Genomic DNA, 19,651 nt, shown 5'->3' on the forward strand with positions numbered 1-19,651 from the left:
AATCTATCAAGAAAATATAACGGTTATAAACATATACACACCTAACAATGTAGCACCAAATATATGAAGATAAAATTGACAGAATCCAAAGGAAAAATAGACAGTCCTCCAATAAAAATTGGAGATGTCAATACTCTAACTTACAACAAAGGATTGAACAACTGGAAATAAGAGCAATAATAGAAGATTTGAACAAAATTATAGATCAAATGACCCTAACATATATGCGCAGAACACTCTACCCAAAAGAATACATATTCTTCTGGGGCACCTGGGTGGCTCAGTTGGTTAAGCGACTGCCTTTGGCTCAGGTCACGATCTTGGAGTCCCAAGATCAAGTCCAGCATCGGGCTCCCTGCTCAGCAGGGAGACTGCTTCTCCCTCTGACCCTCCCCCCTCTCATGCTCTCTGTCTCATTCTCTCTCAAATAAATAAATAAAATCTTTTAAAAAAGAATACATATTCTTCTAAGGAGAACATGGAACATTTCCATGAAAGACCATATGCCAGGCCACAAAACAAACTCTAAAATTTTGAAACCTACAAAGTACTTTCTCCAATCACAATGAAATGAAACTAGAAATCAGTAAGAGAAGGAAAAGTGAAAAATTCACAAATGCATGGAAATTTAACAGAACACTGACTTAAGGGGTCAAAGAAGATATCACAAATTAGAAAATTCCTTGAGGGGCGCCTGGGTGGCTCAGTCGTTAAGCACCTGCCTTCGGCTCAGGTCATGGTCCCAGGGTCCTGAGATCGAGCCCCGTATCAGGCTCCCTGCTCGGCAGGAAGCCTGCTTCTCCCTTTCCCACTCCCCCTGCTTGTGTTCCCTCTCTCGTTGTAGCTCTGTCAAATAATAAAAAATCTTTAAAAAAAAAAAAAAAAGAAAGAAAATTCCTTGAGACCAATGAAAATGGAAAACACAATATAACAAAATTTACAGGATGCAGTGAAAGCACTGCTAAGAAAGCAATTTATACCAGTAAACACCTACATTAAAAAAGGAGAAAGATCTCAAATCATAACTTAACTGTATGCTTTAAAAGGAACTTGAAAAAGAGTAAACTAAACTCAAAGCTAGCAGGTGGAAGGAAGAACTAAGATTAGAGTGGAAATAAACAGAGAATAGAAAAACAATAGAAAAAAAATCAACAAAATTGAAAGTTGATTTTTTTGAAAAGACCCACAAAACTGACAAAGTTTTTACCTAGACTGAGAAAAAGAAAGAGAGAGAGGACTCAAATTACTAAAATCAGAAACAAAAGTGGAGACAATTCTATTTATTTTACAGAAATAAACAGGATTGTAAGAGAATACTATGAAAAACTGAATGCCAACAAACTGGATGACCTAGATGGCCAAATTCTTAGAAACAAATGCATGATTAAAAATGATGCAAGAAGAAATAGGAAATCTGAACAGACCTGTAAAAAGTAAGGAGACTGAATCAGTAATCAAAAACCTCCCAACAATGAAAAGCCCAGAAATAGATGGCTTCATGGATGAACTCTACCAAGTATTCAAGAAAAAACTGACATCAACTCTCAAACTCTTTCAAAATATTAAAGAGGAAGGAACACATTCTGTGAGGCCAACCAGACACAGACACTAAAAGAAAACTACAGGTTAATATCCCTTATGAGTATACATGCAAAAATCCTCAACAAAATGCTACCAACTGGGGGGCTGGGGAAATTCGAGCAAGTTGGACCAAATGTACAAACTTCCAGTTATAAGACAAATAAACCAGGAAGGTAATGTACAATGGATGACTACAGTTACTGCTGCTCTATGATATATATGAAAGTTGTAAGATAGTAAATTCTAAGGGTTGCCATTACAAATAATGAGAAAATATTTTTTCTTTTTTTTGCCCATTTCTTTTTATTCTATGTATATGAGGTGACAGATGTTACTAAAACTTACTCTAGTAAACATTTCACAACGTAAGTAAGTAAAATCTTTACGTCATACACACCAAACTCAATTGATGAAGAGAAAGCTTTTGACAAAATCCAACACTACTTCACAATACAAAACAATAAACTAGGAATAGAAGCTAACTTCCTAAATATGATGAAGGCCACATATGAAAAACCCAAACTGCCATCATACTCAATGGTGAAAGACTGAAAGTTGTTCCCCTAAGATCAGGAACAAGATGAGGATGTCTACTATTCTATCTATTCAACATAGTTATAGAAGTTATAGCGATGGGTCACAAATAATGTCTCAACCAGTACCAAAAGATTGGGATCATTCCCTGCATATTTTTGCACCATAATGCTTTGAAACTCGAACTCAGTCACAGGAGGAAAGTTGGAAAGAACTCAAATACATGGAGGCTAAAGAGCATCCTACTAAGAATGAAGGGGTCAACCAGGAAATTAAAGAAGAATTTTAAAAATTCATGGAAACAAATGAAAATGAAAACAACTGTTCAAAATCTTTGGGGTGCAGCAAAGATCCTAAAAGGGAAGTATATAGCAATACAAGCCTTTCTCAAGAAACAAGAAAGGTCTCAATTACACAACCCAACCTTGCACCTAAAGGAGCTGGAGAAAGAACAGCAGATAAAGCCTAAACCCAGCAGGAGAAGAGAAATAATAAAGATTAGAGCAGAGGGGCGCCTGGGTGGCTCAGTCATTAAGCATCTGCCTTCGGGTCGGGTCATGATCCCAGGGTCCTGAGATCAAGCCCCACATCAGGCTCCCTACTCAGCAGGGAGCCTGCTTCTCCCTCTCCCTCTGCTGTTCCCCCTCCTTGTGTTCCCTCTCTCATTATGTCTCTCTCTGTCAAACAAATAAAATCTTGAAAAAAAATTAAAAAAAAAGACTAGAGCAGAAATCAATGAAATAGAAACCAAAAGAACAGTGGAATAAGTCAATGAAACTAGGAGCTGGTTCTCTGAAAGAATTAGTAAGATTGATAAACCCCTGGGCCAGTCTTATCAAAAAGAGAAGAGAAAGGACCCAAATAAATAAAAACATGAATGAAAGAGGAAAGATCATAACCAACACCAAAGAAATACAATTGTAAGAAAATATTATGAGCAACTATATGCCAACAAATTATACAATCTGGAAGAAATGGATGCATTCCTAGAGATGTATAAACTACCAAAACTAAACCAAGAAGAAACAGAAAACAAACAGACCCATAACCAGCAAGGAAATTGAAGCTGTAATCAAAAATCTCCCAACAAACAAGAGCCCAGGGCCAGAGGCTTCCCAGGGGAATTCTACCAAACATTTAAAGAAGAATTAATACCTATTCTTCTGAAACTGTTCCAAAGAATAGAAATGGAAGGAAAACTTCCAAACTCTTTTTATGAGGCCAGCATTACCTTGATCCCAAACCAGACAAAGACCCCACCAAAGAGGAGAATTACAGACCAATATCCCTGATGAACATGGATGCAAAAATTCTCACCAAAATACTAGCCAACAGAATCCAACAGTACATTAAAAGGATTATTCACCACGACCAAGTGGGATTTATTCCTGGGCTGCAAGGTTGGTTCAACATCTGCAAATCAATCAGTGTGATACATTACATTAATAAAAGAAAGGACAAGAACCAAATGATCCTCTCAAGAGAGGCAGAAAAAGCATCTGACAAAGTACAGCACCCTTTCTTGATTAGGATTTTGTAGGGATAGAGGGTACATACCTCAGTATGTACAGTGTAGGGATAGAGGGTACATACCTCAATATCATAAAAGCCATCTATGAAAAACGCACAGTGAATATCGTTCTCAATGGGGAAAAACTGAGAGCTCTTCCCCTAAGGTCAGGAACACGGCAGGGATGTCCACTATCACCACTGCTGTTCAACATAGTACTAGAAGTCCTAGCCACAGCAATCAGACAACAAAAAGAATAAAAGGCACCCAAATCGGCAAAGAAGTCATCAAACTCTCACTCTTTGCGGATGATATGATACTTTATGTGGAAAACCCAAAAGACTCTACCCCAAAACTGCTAGAACTCATACCGGAATTCAGTAAAGTGGCAGGATAGAAAATCAATGCACAGAAATCAGTTGCATTTCTGTACAACAACGAGACAAAAGAAAGAGAAATTAAGGAGTTGATCCCATTTACAATTGCACCCAAAACCATAAGATACCTAGGAATAAATCTAACCAAAGAGGCAAAGGATCTGTACTCAGAAAACTATAGAATACTCATGAAAGAAATTGAGGAAGACCCAAAGAAATGGAAAAACGTTCTATGCCCATGGATTGGAAGAACAAATATTGTTAAAATGTCTATGCTACCTAGAGCAATCTACACATTTAATGCAATCCCTATCAAAATACCATCAATTTTTTTCACAGAAATGGCACAAATAACCCTAAAATTTGTATGGAACCAGAAAAGACCCCGAATAGCCAGAGGAATGCTGAAAAAGAAAACCATCACAATTCCAGACTTAAAGCTCTACTACAAAGCTGTAATCATCAAGACGGTATGGTACTGGCACAAAAACAGACACATAGATCAATAGAACAGAATACAAAACTCAGAAATGGACCCTCAATTCTGTGGTCAACTAATCTTCGACAAAGCAGGAAAGAATGTCCAATGGCAAAAAGACGGTCTCTTCAACAAATGGTGTTGGACAGCCACATGCAGGAGAATGAAACTGGACCATTTTCTTACACCATACACAAAAACAGACTCAAAATGGGTGAAAGACCTAAATGTGAGGCAGGAATCCATCAAAATCCTTGAGGAGAACACAGGCAGCAACCTCTTCGACCTCAGCCGCAGCAACCTCTTCTTAGAAACATCACCAAAGGCAAGGGAAGCAAGGGCAAAAATGAACTACTGGGACTTCATCAAGATAAAAAGCTTTTGCACAGCAAAGGAAACAGTGGATAAAATCAGAAGGCAATCGACAAAATGGGAGAAGATACTTGCAAATGACATATCAGATAAAGGGCTAGTATCCAAAATCTATAAAGACTTTATCAAACTCAACACCCAAAAAACAAATAATCCAATCAAGAAATGGGCAGAAGACATGAATAGACATTCCTGCAAAGAAGACATCCAAATGGCCAACAGACACATGAGAAAGTGCTCAACATCACTCAGCATCAGGGAAATACAAATCAAAACCTCAATGAGATACCACCTCACACCAGTCAGAATGGCTAAAATTAACAAGTCAGGAAACGACAGATGTTGGCTAGGATGCGGAGAAAAGGGAACCCTCCTACACTGTTGGTGGAAACGCAAGTTGGTGCAGCCACTCTGGAACACAGTATGGAGGTTCCTCAAGAAGTTGAAAATAGAGCTACCCTACGACCCAGTGACTGCACTATTGAGTATTTACCCCAACGATACAAATGTAGTGATCCGAAGGGGTACATGCACCCCGATGTTTATAGCAGCAATGTCCACAATAGCCAAACTATGGAAAGAGCCAAGATGTCCATCGACAGATGAATGGATAAAGAAGATATACTGTATATATATATATATACACACACACACACACACAATGGAATGTTACGCAGCCATCAGAAAAATGAAATGTTGACATTTCCAACAACATGGATGGAACTAGAGGATATTATGCTAAGCGAAATAAGTCAATCAGAGAAAGACAATTATCATTTGATCTCACTGATATGTGGAATTTAAGAAACAAGGCAGAGGATCATAGGGGAAGAGATGAAAAAATGAAACAAAATGAAACCAGAGAGGGAGACAAACCATAAGAGACTCTTAATCATAGGAAACAAACTGAGGGTTGCTGGAGGGGAGGGGGTAGGTGTTGTAACGAGCAATGGGTATAAGACTGATGAATCACAGACCTGTACCCCTGAAACAAATAATACATTATATGTTAAAAATATAAATAAATAACTAGGAGTCCATAAGAAAAAAAAAGTTATAGCGAAAGCAATTAGGCAAGGAAAAAAAATAAAAAGCATCCAAATTGGAAAGGAAGAAGTAAAATTATCTCTATTGGCAGATGATACGATCTTATATGTAGAAAACCTGAAATATTACACACACACACATAGCTAAAAAACTAATAAATTACTCAAAAATAAGTTGCATTTCTATACACCAGCAATGAACAATCTGAAAAGAAAATTAAGAAAATAATTTCTATTTACAATACCATTAAAAAGATAGTAGTAAGTTTAGCCTAGAAGACACAAGACTTATTGTGTTGCTGAAAGAATTTAAAGAAGACAAAGTAAATGGAAAGACATCCTGTGTTCATGGATTAGAGGGTTTAATATTGTTAAGATATCATTTTACCCAAAGCAATCTACAAAATCAAATCAATCCCTATCAAAATCCCAACAATTTTGCTGCAACAGAAGAAATCCACCCCAAAATTCCTATGCAATCTTGAGAGACCCTGAATAGCCAAACAATCTTACAAAAGATCAAAGTTGGAGATCTCATACTACTTGATTTTAAAACTTTCTACAAAGGTACAGTTATCAAAATACTACAGTACTGGCATTAAGACAGACATATAGATCATAAAATAGGGTAGAGAACCCAGAAATAAATCCTCCCATATATACCCAAACAATTTTCAATAACGGTGTCAAACCATTCAATGGGGGTAAAGACAGTCTTTTCAACAAACACTACTGGGAAAACTGGATAGCCACATGCAAAAGAACAAAGTTGGACCCTTACTTTACACAATATACAAAAAATTAACTCAAAATGGATGAAAGATCTAAATGAAAACTGAAACAATGAAATTCTTAGAAGAAAACACAGGAGAAAAGCTTCATGACATTGGATTTGGCAATGATTTTCTGGATATGACACTAAAAGTACAAGCAACAAAAGAAAAAAAATAGACAAATGACTTCATCAAAATTTAAAACTTTAGTGCATCAAAGGACATTACCAGTATAGTGAAAAGGCAGTCCACAGAATGGGAGAAAATATTTGCAAATCATCTATCTGTTAAGGGACTAATATCCAGAATATATAAAGAACTCATACAACTCAACAACAAAAAGACAACCCAATTTAAAAATGGGCAAAGGACTTGAACTGACATCTCTCCAAAGATTTTCCTACAAATTGCCAATAAGCACATGAAAAATGCTCAACAAACATCCTGAAGTCCTTAAAGAATTGGAAATCAAAACCTTTAGGATGGTTATTATGAAAGAAAACAATAAATTACACAATATCCATATAATGCCCTGCAGCCATTAAGAAAAGACAGAAAGATGCAAAAGAACATGTGCTACCATTTGAGTGGTTGTGTATATAATGGGTTGGGAATGCGTAAGTCTACAAGATGTGAACACACAAAATGGTAAGATACTGATAATGCCTCCAAGTTATCCAAGTGGATGATAAGGGAGGAAAAGGGACACTTATTTTTCAATGAAAACCCTTTAAAATTTGTATCATGTCCAAATATAACCTTTTCAAAAAAATTAAGTCACTTTCCATTCTCCCCCATACCTTCCCTAGCCCTAAGCAACCATTAATATACTTTTTGTTTCATAAATTTGCCTATTCTAAATATTTCATACAAGTGGTATCATATAATATATAGTCTTTTGTAGCTGGCTTTTTTCATTTGTCATAGTAAATGGTATATTTCTTTTTCTTGCCAAGCAATGTTCACATTTATCCATTCACTGGATGATAGACATTTGGGTTGTTTACATTTTGGGGCTATTACGAATTATGCTAATATTCACATACAAGCTTCTGTGCAGACGTATGTTTTTACTTTCCCTTGGGTATAATACTATCTAGGTGTGTAACTCAATGTTTAACTTTATGAAAAATTTCAAGCGGTTTTCCAAGGTGGCTACACCAATTTATATTCCCACCACCAACATATGAGGGTTGCAATTTTCCACATCCTCACTAATACAAGTTACTGTCTGCCTTTTTTATTACAGCTATAGTAGGAAGGATAAAATGGTATCTCATTGTGATTCTGATTACCAGTTCATTTTTGACAAAAGTACAAAGGCAACCGAATGGAGAAAGGACTTCCCACAAATGATTTGAGAAAAACTGGACATCTATACGTAAAAGACTGAACACCTTGAACTAAACCTCACACCTTACACAAAAATTAACTTAAAATGGAACACAGATCTAAGTGCAAAATGTTCAACAATGAACATTTTATAGAAGAAAACATAGGAGAAAATGTACATGAACTGAGGGTAGGGCAAAGCATTCTAGATATGACACCAAACAAATGATCCATAAAACAAAAAAGTAATAAACTGGACTTCAAAATCAAAAATATTTGCTCTGGAAATACAATGTTGAGGGAATAAAAAGACAAGATACATACTGGGAGAAAATATTTGCAAATCACACACTTAACAAAGACTTACATCCAGAATATATGAAGAATTCTCAAAACTTAAGAAAAAATACAACCAAATTTTTAAAAATGGGCAAAAGACTTCAACAGATCAAAGAGGACAGATACACACACAGATGGCAGGCAAGTACATGAATCAATGCTGAACATCATTAGCCATCAGGGAAATGCAAATTTAAACTCCTACACATCTACTGAAATGGCTTAAATTTTTAAAACTAACAATACAAAGTGCTGGTAAGGATGCAAAGCTACTAGGACTCTCACACCCTGCTGGGATTGGGGGAATGTAAAACAATATAGTGTCTTTGGAAAATAGCTTGAAAGTTTCTTAAAAACTGAATACACGTACCCACCATATGACGTAGCAATCCCACTTGTAGGTATTTATCAACAGCAATGAAAATTTATAGTAAGACCAAAACATAAAGGTTTATAAAAGCTGTTCATAATTCCAGAAAATGAAAGCAAACCAAATGTTCTCCAATAGACGAAGAGAAAAACTGTGGTATGTGCATATAATGGAATACTCAGCAGTAAATACGATTGACCTTTTGATATACAAAACAACTTAGATGAGGCATTATGGTGAATGAAAGAAGTCAGTCTCAAAAGGTTACATAGTGTATGACTCCATTTATATGACATTCTGGAAAAGATAAAATTGATAGTGATAGAGACAGATCAGTGATTGTCAGGCCTTACAGGTAGAGGTAGGGTGTGACCACAAAGGGAACGCATGAGGGAGTTTCTGTTGTGATCCTGGGCTCTGACTAGTGTATCCTATATCCTATTCTATATTCTGACAGTGGCAATGATTAAACAAATCTTTACTTGCGTTGAAAACTCATGAACAGTATACCAAATAAAAAGTCAATTTCACTCTGATAATCTTAAAAAAAATTTTTTTTAACTTTAAAAAGCTGGTCATATTCATGTTAAATGGCAAAAATGCAGGATGTGAGCACAAAGAATAGGGCACTCTTAAAAATCAGCTTCCTTAGAGAAACCTCCCCTGAATCCTTTTGTACTTGTGTTAAATCCATTTTGTCCTTCATTTTGACTACTTTTTAAACATGCAATGACCCCCCCCTTCCACCTTTCCCAATTACCCTGTCAACAGTGAGGTAGGACTGTGTGTTTAACTTGTTATATTTCTTCTTCCATAAGAAAAATAAGTATCTTTTCTTAAATAAATGTTAAATACAACAATATACCTAAACATTTCTTTAGTTATCAAAATTAGTATAAAACTGTGTGAATAAAACAACTTTTTAGAATTCATAATAGGTTCTCAAACATAATTCATAGGTACATATTCTGAAAATTATTCCCAAAAGTCATCATTTTTGGTCAATTCCAAAAACCATTTTCAACAATGGTAAGTGATTTACCAAAAAATACCTCTTTATTCTAGAGCTCTATTCCTATTCTATTAAAAGTATTCTCCCGGGGCACCTGGGTGGCTCAGCTGGTTGAATGGCCGACTCTTGATTTCAGCTCAGGTCATGATCTCAGGGTCATGTGATCAAGCCCCATTCTGGAGTCCACGCTCAGTGGCTAGTTGGCTTGAGATTCTCTCTCCCTCTACCTTTGTCCCTCCCCTGCTCGCAACTGAGCGCGCGTGTGCATGCTCTCTAAAATAAGTATCTTAAAAAAAAAAGTATTCTCCCATTATTATATTAAGTCATAACTGATTCTAAAGATTGCTTTGCTGAAATACACATATGAAAATCAGAGTGAACAAACTTTAACAGACGATGAACTGATTTCATATCAGCAGAGCTACCCCAGTAAATAAGAAAACTTTCCCCATTAAGAAAGGCCTTTAAGAAAGAATTATGCTCATTCTTTTTCCTCTAACGTACATGACTTATTTTAGTATAGTAATGCCAAAAGAATTATCATTGCTAGAAATTATATACAGGCCTAACAATAAGATTCTGATTAGTGTCACAAATGATCAAATATGTTATCAATTATAAACTTATAGGAGTTGATTTGCAATTAGAGTGTCCAAATATAGATCCCACAATTTCACTGAGTAAATGAGTTCTCTAACTAGTACCCACTCACATGTATAAGTGAAATAATTTCAGCTGTAGAAAACTCAGCTGTTTTTTTATCTTTATGACCTCATTTATACAGAAGAATCCTCAAAAATTTATTTTCAAATACACATTTAACTAGAAGGTTAAAAAAACAGGTAGGGGTGATATTATACTATCAATTTAAGTATTTTATTATAGAAATAAGAACATAGATATTAAATGAACCTAATTTTAAAATGCAACTAAGCTAGAACTGAAGCCAAACCCATCCAACTAAAAAATGTGTATGCGGATATGTATCTACACCAACAAATAATATCATAGATAAACAAAACTTAAAGAAATACCTCAATCAAATGAGAGAGAGGCCTCACATCACTGAATAAGTATATGGGCACTGTTTTGGGTAGCACCTCTCCACACCTGGCCTTCTCTGTAAGATGAAAATATGACTTCTTCTAAACCAAAAAGCATGTTTAAAAATTGTTTCTACTTTTACAGATAGGTATTTTTCTTAGTTCAATAAATAAAAAGTAAATTCCCTCTGTGTACTACAAGTATTAAAAGCAAAAGTAAGTATATGAAAGCACCCAGAACAAATCAGTTATAAAATATAAAATGAGCCCAAGTCTGATGTCTTCCCAACTTCTATCTATAAAACCACATGTTAAGGACTTTTACACTCTGTCATTTCTGAAAACATGCCATATCATGTGGGTGATATTTCCAACCCAGATGTTCCATTCTCCAGCTTACATTCTCAAATGTTGGTTCTACTCAAACTACCTACAATTCAACCAAATCACAAATAGTCTGGACTAATAAATCATGGATGATACTTTTAGTAACAGCTTGGCACTTTGTGAACTGATACACATCCAGCATAGATACGTCATTTATAACTGGTACATACGTTCTTTCCGATGCTCAACTAAGCCCACAGCCTGCTTTGCTGAGCACTTTGCAAACCAATTGTCCCCGAGTAAAACAGTGACTTCGTTAGTATGGACAAGCTTTCCTGGCATGAAGGCAAAGGGGCCAAATGGTACCTATTGTTGAAAGGAAGGAAGGGAGGGAGAGAGGGAGGGAGGGAGGGGAGGAATAAGGAGAAAGAAGACAAAAAATTAAAAACACTAAAAAATACATTTTAAGAAACAGCTCTGCGTTGGGGTCTTTTTATCAACTAAGAAAATACATTTTATGAAACAGCATTAAAAGCTCTGTGTTGAGGTCTTTTTATCGACTAAGAAAAAACGTCAACTTTATAGAAATTTAACATTAAAGTTTCACTAAGAAAACCTATAGAAAATTGCTTTAGGTTAATAAATCAATGTTAAAACAGGAAAAGGAATAAGCACATTTACATACAGCTTTCAGAGAAATTAGCACTGTCTCTGAATGTTTACACCTCGTGTTCATTCATAAATCTAAATGAAAGCAAACTAGCAATGAAATATTAATAAAGAATACCTTTGATTAAAAAACCTGAAAATTATTTCCAATAAAATAGCCATTTGTTTAACAAAATTGGAATTAACAAACAGCTTTAATGACTCTACAAATTTTACAAAATATTTGGGCCAGTATAATAAAAAAACAATACATTTATAAAACATTTGAACTACTGTAATTAAGAACAAAGTCTTTATGAAAAAATATATTCAAGCAATGAAAGAATCTAATCCAGGGCTCATGAAAGGATCACTATGTCGATAGGAAGATCATTCAGACAAAAATTAGCAGTACCTTTTTATATAAAATCAATGTTCTAGGGTGTAATTCTGTGAATTATACAACATTATGATCTATTCCTGCTCTGGCTAACAGGAAACGACTAAGTGCCATATTTCTGTCTTAATTACAGTTTTCTAACACAGTAAATTTGCATACCAAATTTGTCAAATTTTGTGCTAACATTTATGCCATTTGTGTCTCCATAATGTGATAACTTAATATAAATCTGAAAAAAAAGAAAAGAAGCAAATACCAACTATTACAACAATTAGTGGATTATTTTAAAGTAAAACAGGGGCGCCTGGGTGGCTCAGTCGTTAAGCGTCTGCCTTCGGCTCAGGTCATGATCCCTGGGTCCTGGGATGGAGCCCCACATCGGGCTCCCAGCTCCTCGGGAAGCCTGCTTCTCCCTCTCCCACTCCCCCTGCTTGTGTTCCCTCTCTCGCTGTCTCTCTCTGTCAAAATAAATAAATAAAATCTTTAAAATAAATAAATAAAGTAAAACAAAAACTTTCCTTGCTATGGTAGTTACTTCAGATACTGTCTATTAGAGCTTGGCAATTTGTGAATCAATACATATAAAGCAAAGAAACATCTTCTTACTTTCCATAGCTAATATGTAAACAACATACTACTTTAAAAGCAACACACTTAACATACCATGATATTATAAGACAACTTATCAGGCAAGGTACTGAGTCTTTCTTGCAGGGCATTATAGTCATTATCTACCTTCTTCCTGTTGACAAAAAAATAGCAAATACTAAATGAATACACAAACTAACAATTCCTTTAGTAGACTATGTATCAAAAGACAAACTAATCAAAAATCCAATTTTAGCAATTTAAATATTTAAGTATTTCAAAAATTTTAAAATTCTGTGTTTACCAAATTTAGCAGTGGCATTATTCAACCATACATATACCAAAAAATTAAGACTTTCAAGGATTTGGTTTCAGAATTAGAACACACATCTTGAGAACTAGTGTTTCATAATGTAGATCATCTGAACTAAATAAAATTTAGAAATTAAAGGAGACATTGAGGGAGGGCCTGATGTTTACAGGGAAACAGGAACTTAAGATGAAGGAAGAAGAGATTTAATAAACTTGTGGGTGAATAAACACTGGCTGCACAGCAGAAATCATGAACACAAAATTTGACCAGACATTTTCAGTCCCTAGAAAACTTAAAGCTGAAAAATGTGGAATAACCCTTCAGTTACTCATATTAATGTGATTAAGTTGAGAGAGAACCAACGAGGAGATAGAAGAAATTAGGTAGAGGTAATACAAAAAAGCATTTCGATTTGGCTTTGGAGCCTGTTTCATGTTATATCAAGACAGAGCTACCTAATAAATTAATTTCAAATAACCAAAAGATATCATTCTGTAGGAGTAGAGATGGTCATATGTTTCTGCACTATGCACTCAGTTCTTACACCTGCTGGAAATGAATAGTCCTTCATGCAGATGCCTGTTTTCAAATCCTCTCTGAAAATTCAGTTTCGTAAGGGTTCCTTGCTAGGCTGTAAGCTGCAGGCTAAACCAGTGCACTGAAATTTTTTAAAGCAAAAGGGTGTTGTCAGTTTGAAAAAAATAACAAAAACAAAACCCACCAATTCAGCAAGTAATTTAAAAAAAAATGTAGATATTGCCAAACTGAAATTAGAATAAATTGCAACATAGATAATCATTCTCCAGATAATAAAAATGACTGCTCTATAAACATCATGGAATTGATTCAGTTTACTCCTTAGCACCCCTAAAGCAAGAGAAGCATAATTAATAAAAATTATCTCATTTACTCTTAAGAATATCAAGGAATTTCACATATATACTATTATTCATCCTAAAAATATTCCTGTAGTAAATGTCACTTTTCAACATTTTCCTCATTCAAAAAAGAAAGTAGAAGGAAGATGGAAAAAGCACACATTTAAGAGAAATCAGACCTCCTCCATCATAAAAGATGCAAGCAGTGAATTTAACCTAGGTCTTCTGGCCTGTGTTCTTCCAAGCAAGCCATTTTATTTCCTGGTGTTCAAGTGCTTTTGCAAAACGTTCCCTCAAAATCCTTTTTTATAAACATAAAATGTCTTTATTCTATTTACTTAAGGGACAAATATCATCCTTCTGGATAAACTTTTTAAGAATAAAATGGTTTAAAAAAACTTCATGCACAGAGCTACATACCAGAAAGAGCACGGCATTACAATCAGACCAGAAGGTGAATCCCAGCTCCACCACTTAACATACACAAATTAACCCTGGTCTTAGTATCTTCAGTGGTAAAATGCCTATCTCACAGGTTCAAGTGAAAGAAATCCAAAGGGTTTAGCAATGAACATCTACACTGAGTATCCAATACCCCTTTTTCCATAAACTATCAAAAAACACCAATTCTAAAATTTTCAAGAAAGACTACTACCCACTAAGTTGAGATTCCATTATGTTAAATTTATTCAGTTTGATAAAAAGAGTACAACTTATTGAAAGGCAGTATAGCTAAATGTTACCGTTTAGGGGGCTTTTGGAGATAGGGTTGGTGTGAGCAATAAATTGGATACTATCTATAAAGAACTGATTTGGCACAATGCCTGCACATAGTAAACACTCATTATGAAATCTACAGAACACTAACAGTTTGTATGTTTTAGATAAGTAATTCAGCAAATGCTCAAGGCCTATACATCAGCTTAGATGTCTAAATGTTCCTGTGATTGTTAAAAAGCTAGTATTAAAGTTAGCATTCAGTATGTCTTATTTTGGTAACTACACGTGGAAAAAGGAGATTTCCTAACAAAACACCTCTTTTGTATATTAAAAGAATAGTAGATTCAACCACAGGTAATACAAGAGATCAATGTCAGTATTCCAAATCAAGTATTTCAGTTTTAGACTTATCATTAATTCTCTCTAGAACAAAAGTGGACATACTGGAGGACGGTTTAAGATCAGAGTTCCTATTTCTAAATTCTGAGTTGTTTTCTAAAAATACAGAAACAAAAAAAAAAGAAAGAAAAAAAAGAAAAAGATAATTTAAAATGCAGCCCACGCAGAAGTCCTTTTTGAAGGGAGGCAAGTACAAGACAAGCAGCGTCTGTAGGAGAAATTACGGCTTAAGAAACTCTCTTCCCTAAAGGTTCCACTAGTGGAAATATGCAGGATCAAACACCTTGGTCAGAGTTTATCTATTTGTCCTTAAATAGTCCCTCTAATATTCAGGGATTAAATAATCCTGTTAAAGATCACAAAGCCTATATAGCAGAAAATACAAAAAATGATTCTAAGAACTACTGTGTTACAGAAGGTAAGTAGAGGATCTTTATTTGCACAAAAATTTGAAGAGTTTGTTTCTTCTGTTTTATTACTTAGAAATATAGTTTTTAGATACTGTAGTCATATTAAAATATGTAATCAAAAGAGGCAATTGCTTAATTTTTTTTCAAATGGAAAATAAAACCCAGATATAGTTAGGTAAACCACTCAAGCCTACTTTACTTATAACATATAGACCTCCTTGTCTGGAGGTCTTCATCGTATTTGATCCTTATAGATTAAGTTCAGGCTTCAATTCTTAATTTTAAAAAAGTTACCCAATAAGTAAGATTTAATTTGCAACAAATATCTTCGTGCAATGTTCCTTACAGAAAATAAGAACTAAAGCACTGCTGTAAGTCATATATAAGACACTTTTACAATTTTCTTTTGAATCTTGTAATCATGCACTATATGCCTTCTGAGAAGCACCTTTTGTATTAAAAAGCAGCAGCAAAGAAGGACACACAAGAAGCACGCTACAAATTAGCCTTAACCTTAAGGATGAAGATCAGGATAGATCCCATGGGAAACACCTTATTTTCAGAAAGCTGTGAGAAGTATGAGAACAAGTTAAATGATGTGTTTGCTCAAGTATTTACAGGTGTAACTGATGTCCACGACTTACTTTGAAATACATCTGGGAAAAATGGATTAATGGATTGAGATAAAGATAGATATATGATCAAGGTTCACCTACACAATTCTTTCAACTTATGTTTAAAAGATTTTCGTAACAGAGTATTAAAAAGGAGATGGGGGAATATGAAAGCAAGACTATATTTTTAATCTTTTTCTTAAATGCAACTGACAAATCTTTGTAAAGAAAAAAAGTTCTACATCCTTTGGGGCAAGAAGAAAGTCTCCAATTTTCATCTTTAACAAAAAAGGGAAATAAAATTTAAATCACTGATGCACTAATTTTGCTAATTTTCAACTTAAAGTAGTAAACTGGAATAGGCAGAAATGTTGACATTAAGCCTGTGGGTTTTTTTTGTTTTTAATTTCTTATCATTCTCTCTCCCTTTACCTAATGTCCTAAACAAAAAATGCAGGAAACAGCAAGTGGTGATCAAAAAGGGAAAAAGAAATGCGCTTTACATTCATATTACTATCTGGGTTAATCTGGGGCAGAGTTAAGTTTTTAAGAAACTACAAAATCCAAAGATTCTGGAATATAAGTAACTATATAATCTTATTTACAAATGATTTTTAGTCTATCATACCCACTCTAGAACTTCCTGTTAAGAATTCAAGAAAACCTTTGTTTCAATTCAATTCACCATTTATTGAGCTTCTCCTCTGCAACCAAGCCTTATGCCATATGCTGCAGGGATCATCACTCAAATATAGCACATCTTTTTTATTTCTTTGCATTGCTTCTTTGTTAAAGATCCACTAGCTTGATGGACCCGTAAACTCTTCACCTGAAGCTAACTGAACTAGGAGGCACCCTGGGGCATTTTTTTCAAACGCAGAGTGATGTGTTTTTGTATAATTTTTAAACTTTCTGGGTTTTTACCTCTGAAATTAAGAAAATAGACGAATATTAAATTCAGGCATAGATTATATATAGGTAAAGAGAAAAGTCTTCTCATTACTAAAGAAAGGAATGATGATTGTTTTCAAAGTATCCTCTTGAAAAGTCTGAATAAATTATTAAAGTTAGGGTGCCTGGGTGGCTCAGATGGTTAAGCGTCTGCCTTCGGCTCAGGTCATGATCCCAGGGTCCTGGGATCGAGTCCCGCATCGGGCTCTCTGCTCTTTGGGAGCCTGCTTCTCCCTCTGCCTCTCTCTCTCTCTCTGTCTCTCATGAATAAATAAATAAAATCTTTAAAAAAAATAAATAAATTATTAAAGTTATATTAAACAATAAAAACATTCTTGAAAGAAGGATCACATTGTTGAAAGATCTGAAATTTGGCAGGAAAGGGAACATATTAAAAATTAAAATATATCTGTATTAAATTAGTACTATTTTCTTAAATGGTCATGGCAAAATACTACTGAGTGAAATCTATGATAAAATTCAGGCAATATGGTGGCATATTCCTTTTTCTCAACTCTATACCTAGGAAACTTGTGTCATCAGAAGATGCTGATGAAATAGTCCATGTTCTTTATTTTTATGAGTCCATCAAAAAATTGTACTGGAAATAGATAAAAGACGAACCTAAATATAAACACTTGTAATTATTCTAAAGTTAATGAAAGAATATTGTCAAAGAGAGACTGATGCAGCTAACATTCTACTAGATTTCCTCAATTTAACTTCTCAACAATGAGAAAACAGAGTATAATGGGTTATATACAGCAAAGCTGGGACAGATGAATTGCTTCCAATGCTCTCTGCCGACAAACATGTACATATGACTTCAGACTTGTCAGTGATCATGGGTACCTGTTTCTTCACTCATTAGTGTTCCTTTGTTCCAAGAATAAAATGAGATACAAATCTGAAGTAAGAAAGTTTAAAAATTATACAAAAACACATCACTCTGTGTTTGAAAAAAATGCCCCAGGGTGCCTCCTAGTTCAGTTAGCTTCAGGTGAAGAGTTTACGGGTCATTTTAATTTTCTTTATTCTCTGAGTTCTCTACAACTGACACTAATTTTTGTGACAAATCAGAAAGAAGGGGCCTTTCAGAAAAGAGGAGTTTAGCTATGATAAGTTTATAACCGACTTAAGCTTTGAATGTTTGTGCCAGTTTCTACTTAATTCTAATTTATAGGTGTCGTTTCGACTTTCTACACTTTCTTTCTTTTAGAAAAAAGAAAACTTTTTTGTATTGTTTTCTTAGAGCAGTGATTCATAACCTTTTATGGTCACTGATAGCTATGAGAAACTGATAAAAACACTAGATTCTTTCCTGAGAAAAAGTCCCTGCATTTGGCATATAATTTCAATAGAAGCCACTCAGATCCCTCAAGGTCAGTTTTTTTAAGAGGTCTTATAACAGTTTAAAAAAAAAAAAAAAGCAATCCTGGTTTTAAACCCATCAGATGTAAAATTGTCAAAATTATCTTCAACTCCGTTCATTTAAATAAAAGAAAAATAGGAAAACCATCCCCAGTTCAGTCATGAGTTGAATATAAACTAGTAAAAATGTTAAATTGCATGCGTGCCTCAGTTTTTTTACTGACTACATTTTCCTTAGTCATACACTGATACCCACTGCCTTTAGTGTATTAGAATTTAGACTTTTGTATCGCAAAACAAGAACAAGCACCCTGGATTATCACTAAGTGACCTGCCTCTCAGTCAAGCACTGTTGCTGCAATACTGACACCTTCATCCTCACATGGTACTCTCCTGAGCTTGAAAGCTTTTTTGTAGATTGCTCTTATTTTTATAAAAAAAAAAATTAAAATGAATAGAAAATTAAAAAAAACTCGAAGTGCAAGGAGGTGTAGTTTTCAAACCTAATACAGTTAAAATAGAGATGAAAAGTCATTAGGTATACCAAGTCAAATTGAGGTATAGCATCAACCAGATATTCACTGGATTTAAGCTAATTGTGGGAAATTGCGAACCAAATATTGTATATGGACACTGCAAATACATAATCAAAGATTATGTTCTAAATGAGATGTACTTACAAATTTTTTATAAAATCCCTAATTTTATTTTAAAAATTCCCCTATAAGAAATTGCCCTATAATGCATTTATTTTGCATTTCATTTTCAAAAAAGCATCAAGTATTAAACTAGTGTGGTTCTTACAAAAACATGATACAAAGGCTAGGGGACTACTAGAAGTAACAAATTCTAATAATTTAAAAATCATTAACCTTTTTAAAAAGAAAAGAAAAAAAGCATTTACTATTTTGACCTTGGTGACATAAATACACATACAGAATTTAAAAACTGAAGGGAATAAAACAAAATGTTTTAAAGAGGGAGAATTAGCTTCTCTTTAGAATTATGAGTAAATTTATTCTTTTCTTATTTCAACCTTTCTATAAATAAGTATGTATTCATTTTATACTCAGGATAAAAAATTAAAAACGTAATTCAGATTTTGTTTTTAAAAAAATATCATCCTTAAAACATTCAACTTGAATCCTTTTCTTCTGCAACTTAATTTGCTTTGAAATATCACATGCAAAAATTGCAAAACTTACTTAACTTCCCAAACCCATGTACTAATACCATACCATTAAAAAAGAAAAAAAAAAAGGAAA

General features: G+C 34.3%; 1 protein-coding gene across 2 annotated transcripts in view; it reads right to left on the reverse strand.

Moving 5' to 3' along the window:
- The window catches only part of URI1 (URI1 prefoldin like chaperone), a 73,702-nt gene that overhangs the window by 20,792 nt on the left and 33,259 nt on the right, over nucleotides 1–19,651 (reverse strand). For both annotated transcript variants that reach the window (XM_021701053.1, XM_021701052.1), the window contains exons 3-4: nucleotides 12,806–12,884; nucleotides 11,325–11,460 (exon numbers count right to left, since the gene is read on the reverse strand). In XM_021701053.1, the coding sequence (XP_021556728.1) occupies nucleotides 11,325–11,460; nucleotides 12,806–12,884 (215 nt within the window). The remainder of the gene's footprint in view (nucleotides 1–11,324; nucleotides 11,461–12,805; nucleotides 12,885–19,651) is intronic.

Source organism: Neomonachus schauinslandi, chromosome 16, assembly GCF_002201575.2.
Source record: "Neomonachus schauinslandi chromosome 16, ASM220157v2, whole genome shotgun sequence".
In the NCBI taxonomy this organism is placed as follows: domain Eukaryota; kingdom Metazoa; phylum Chordata; class Mammalia; order Carnivora; family Phocidae; genus Neomonachus; species Neomonachus schauinslandi.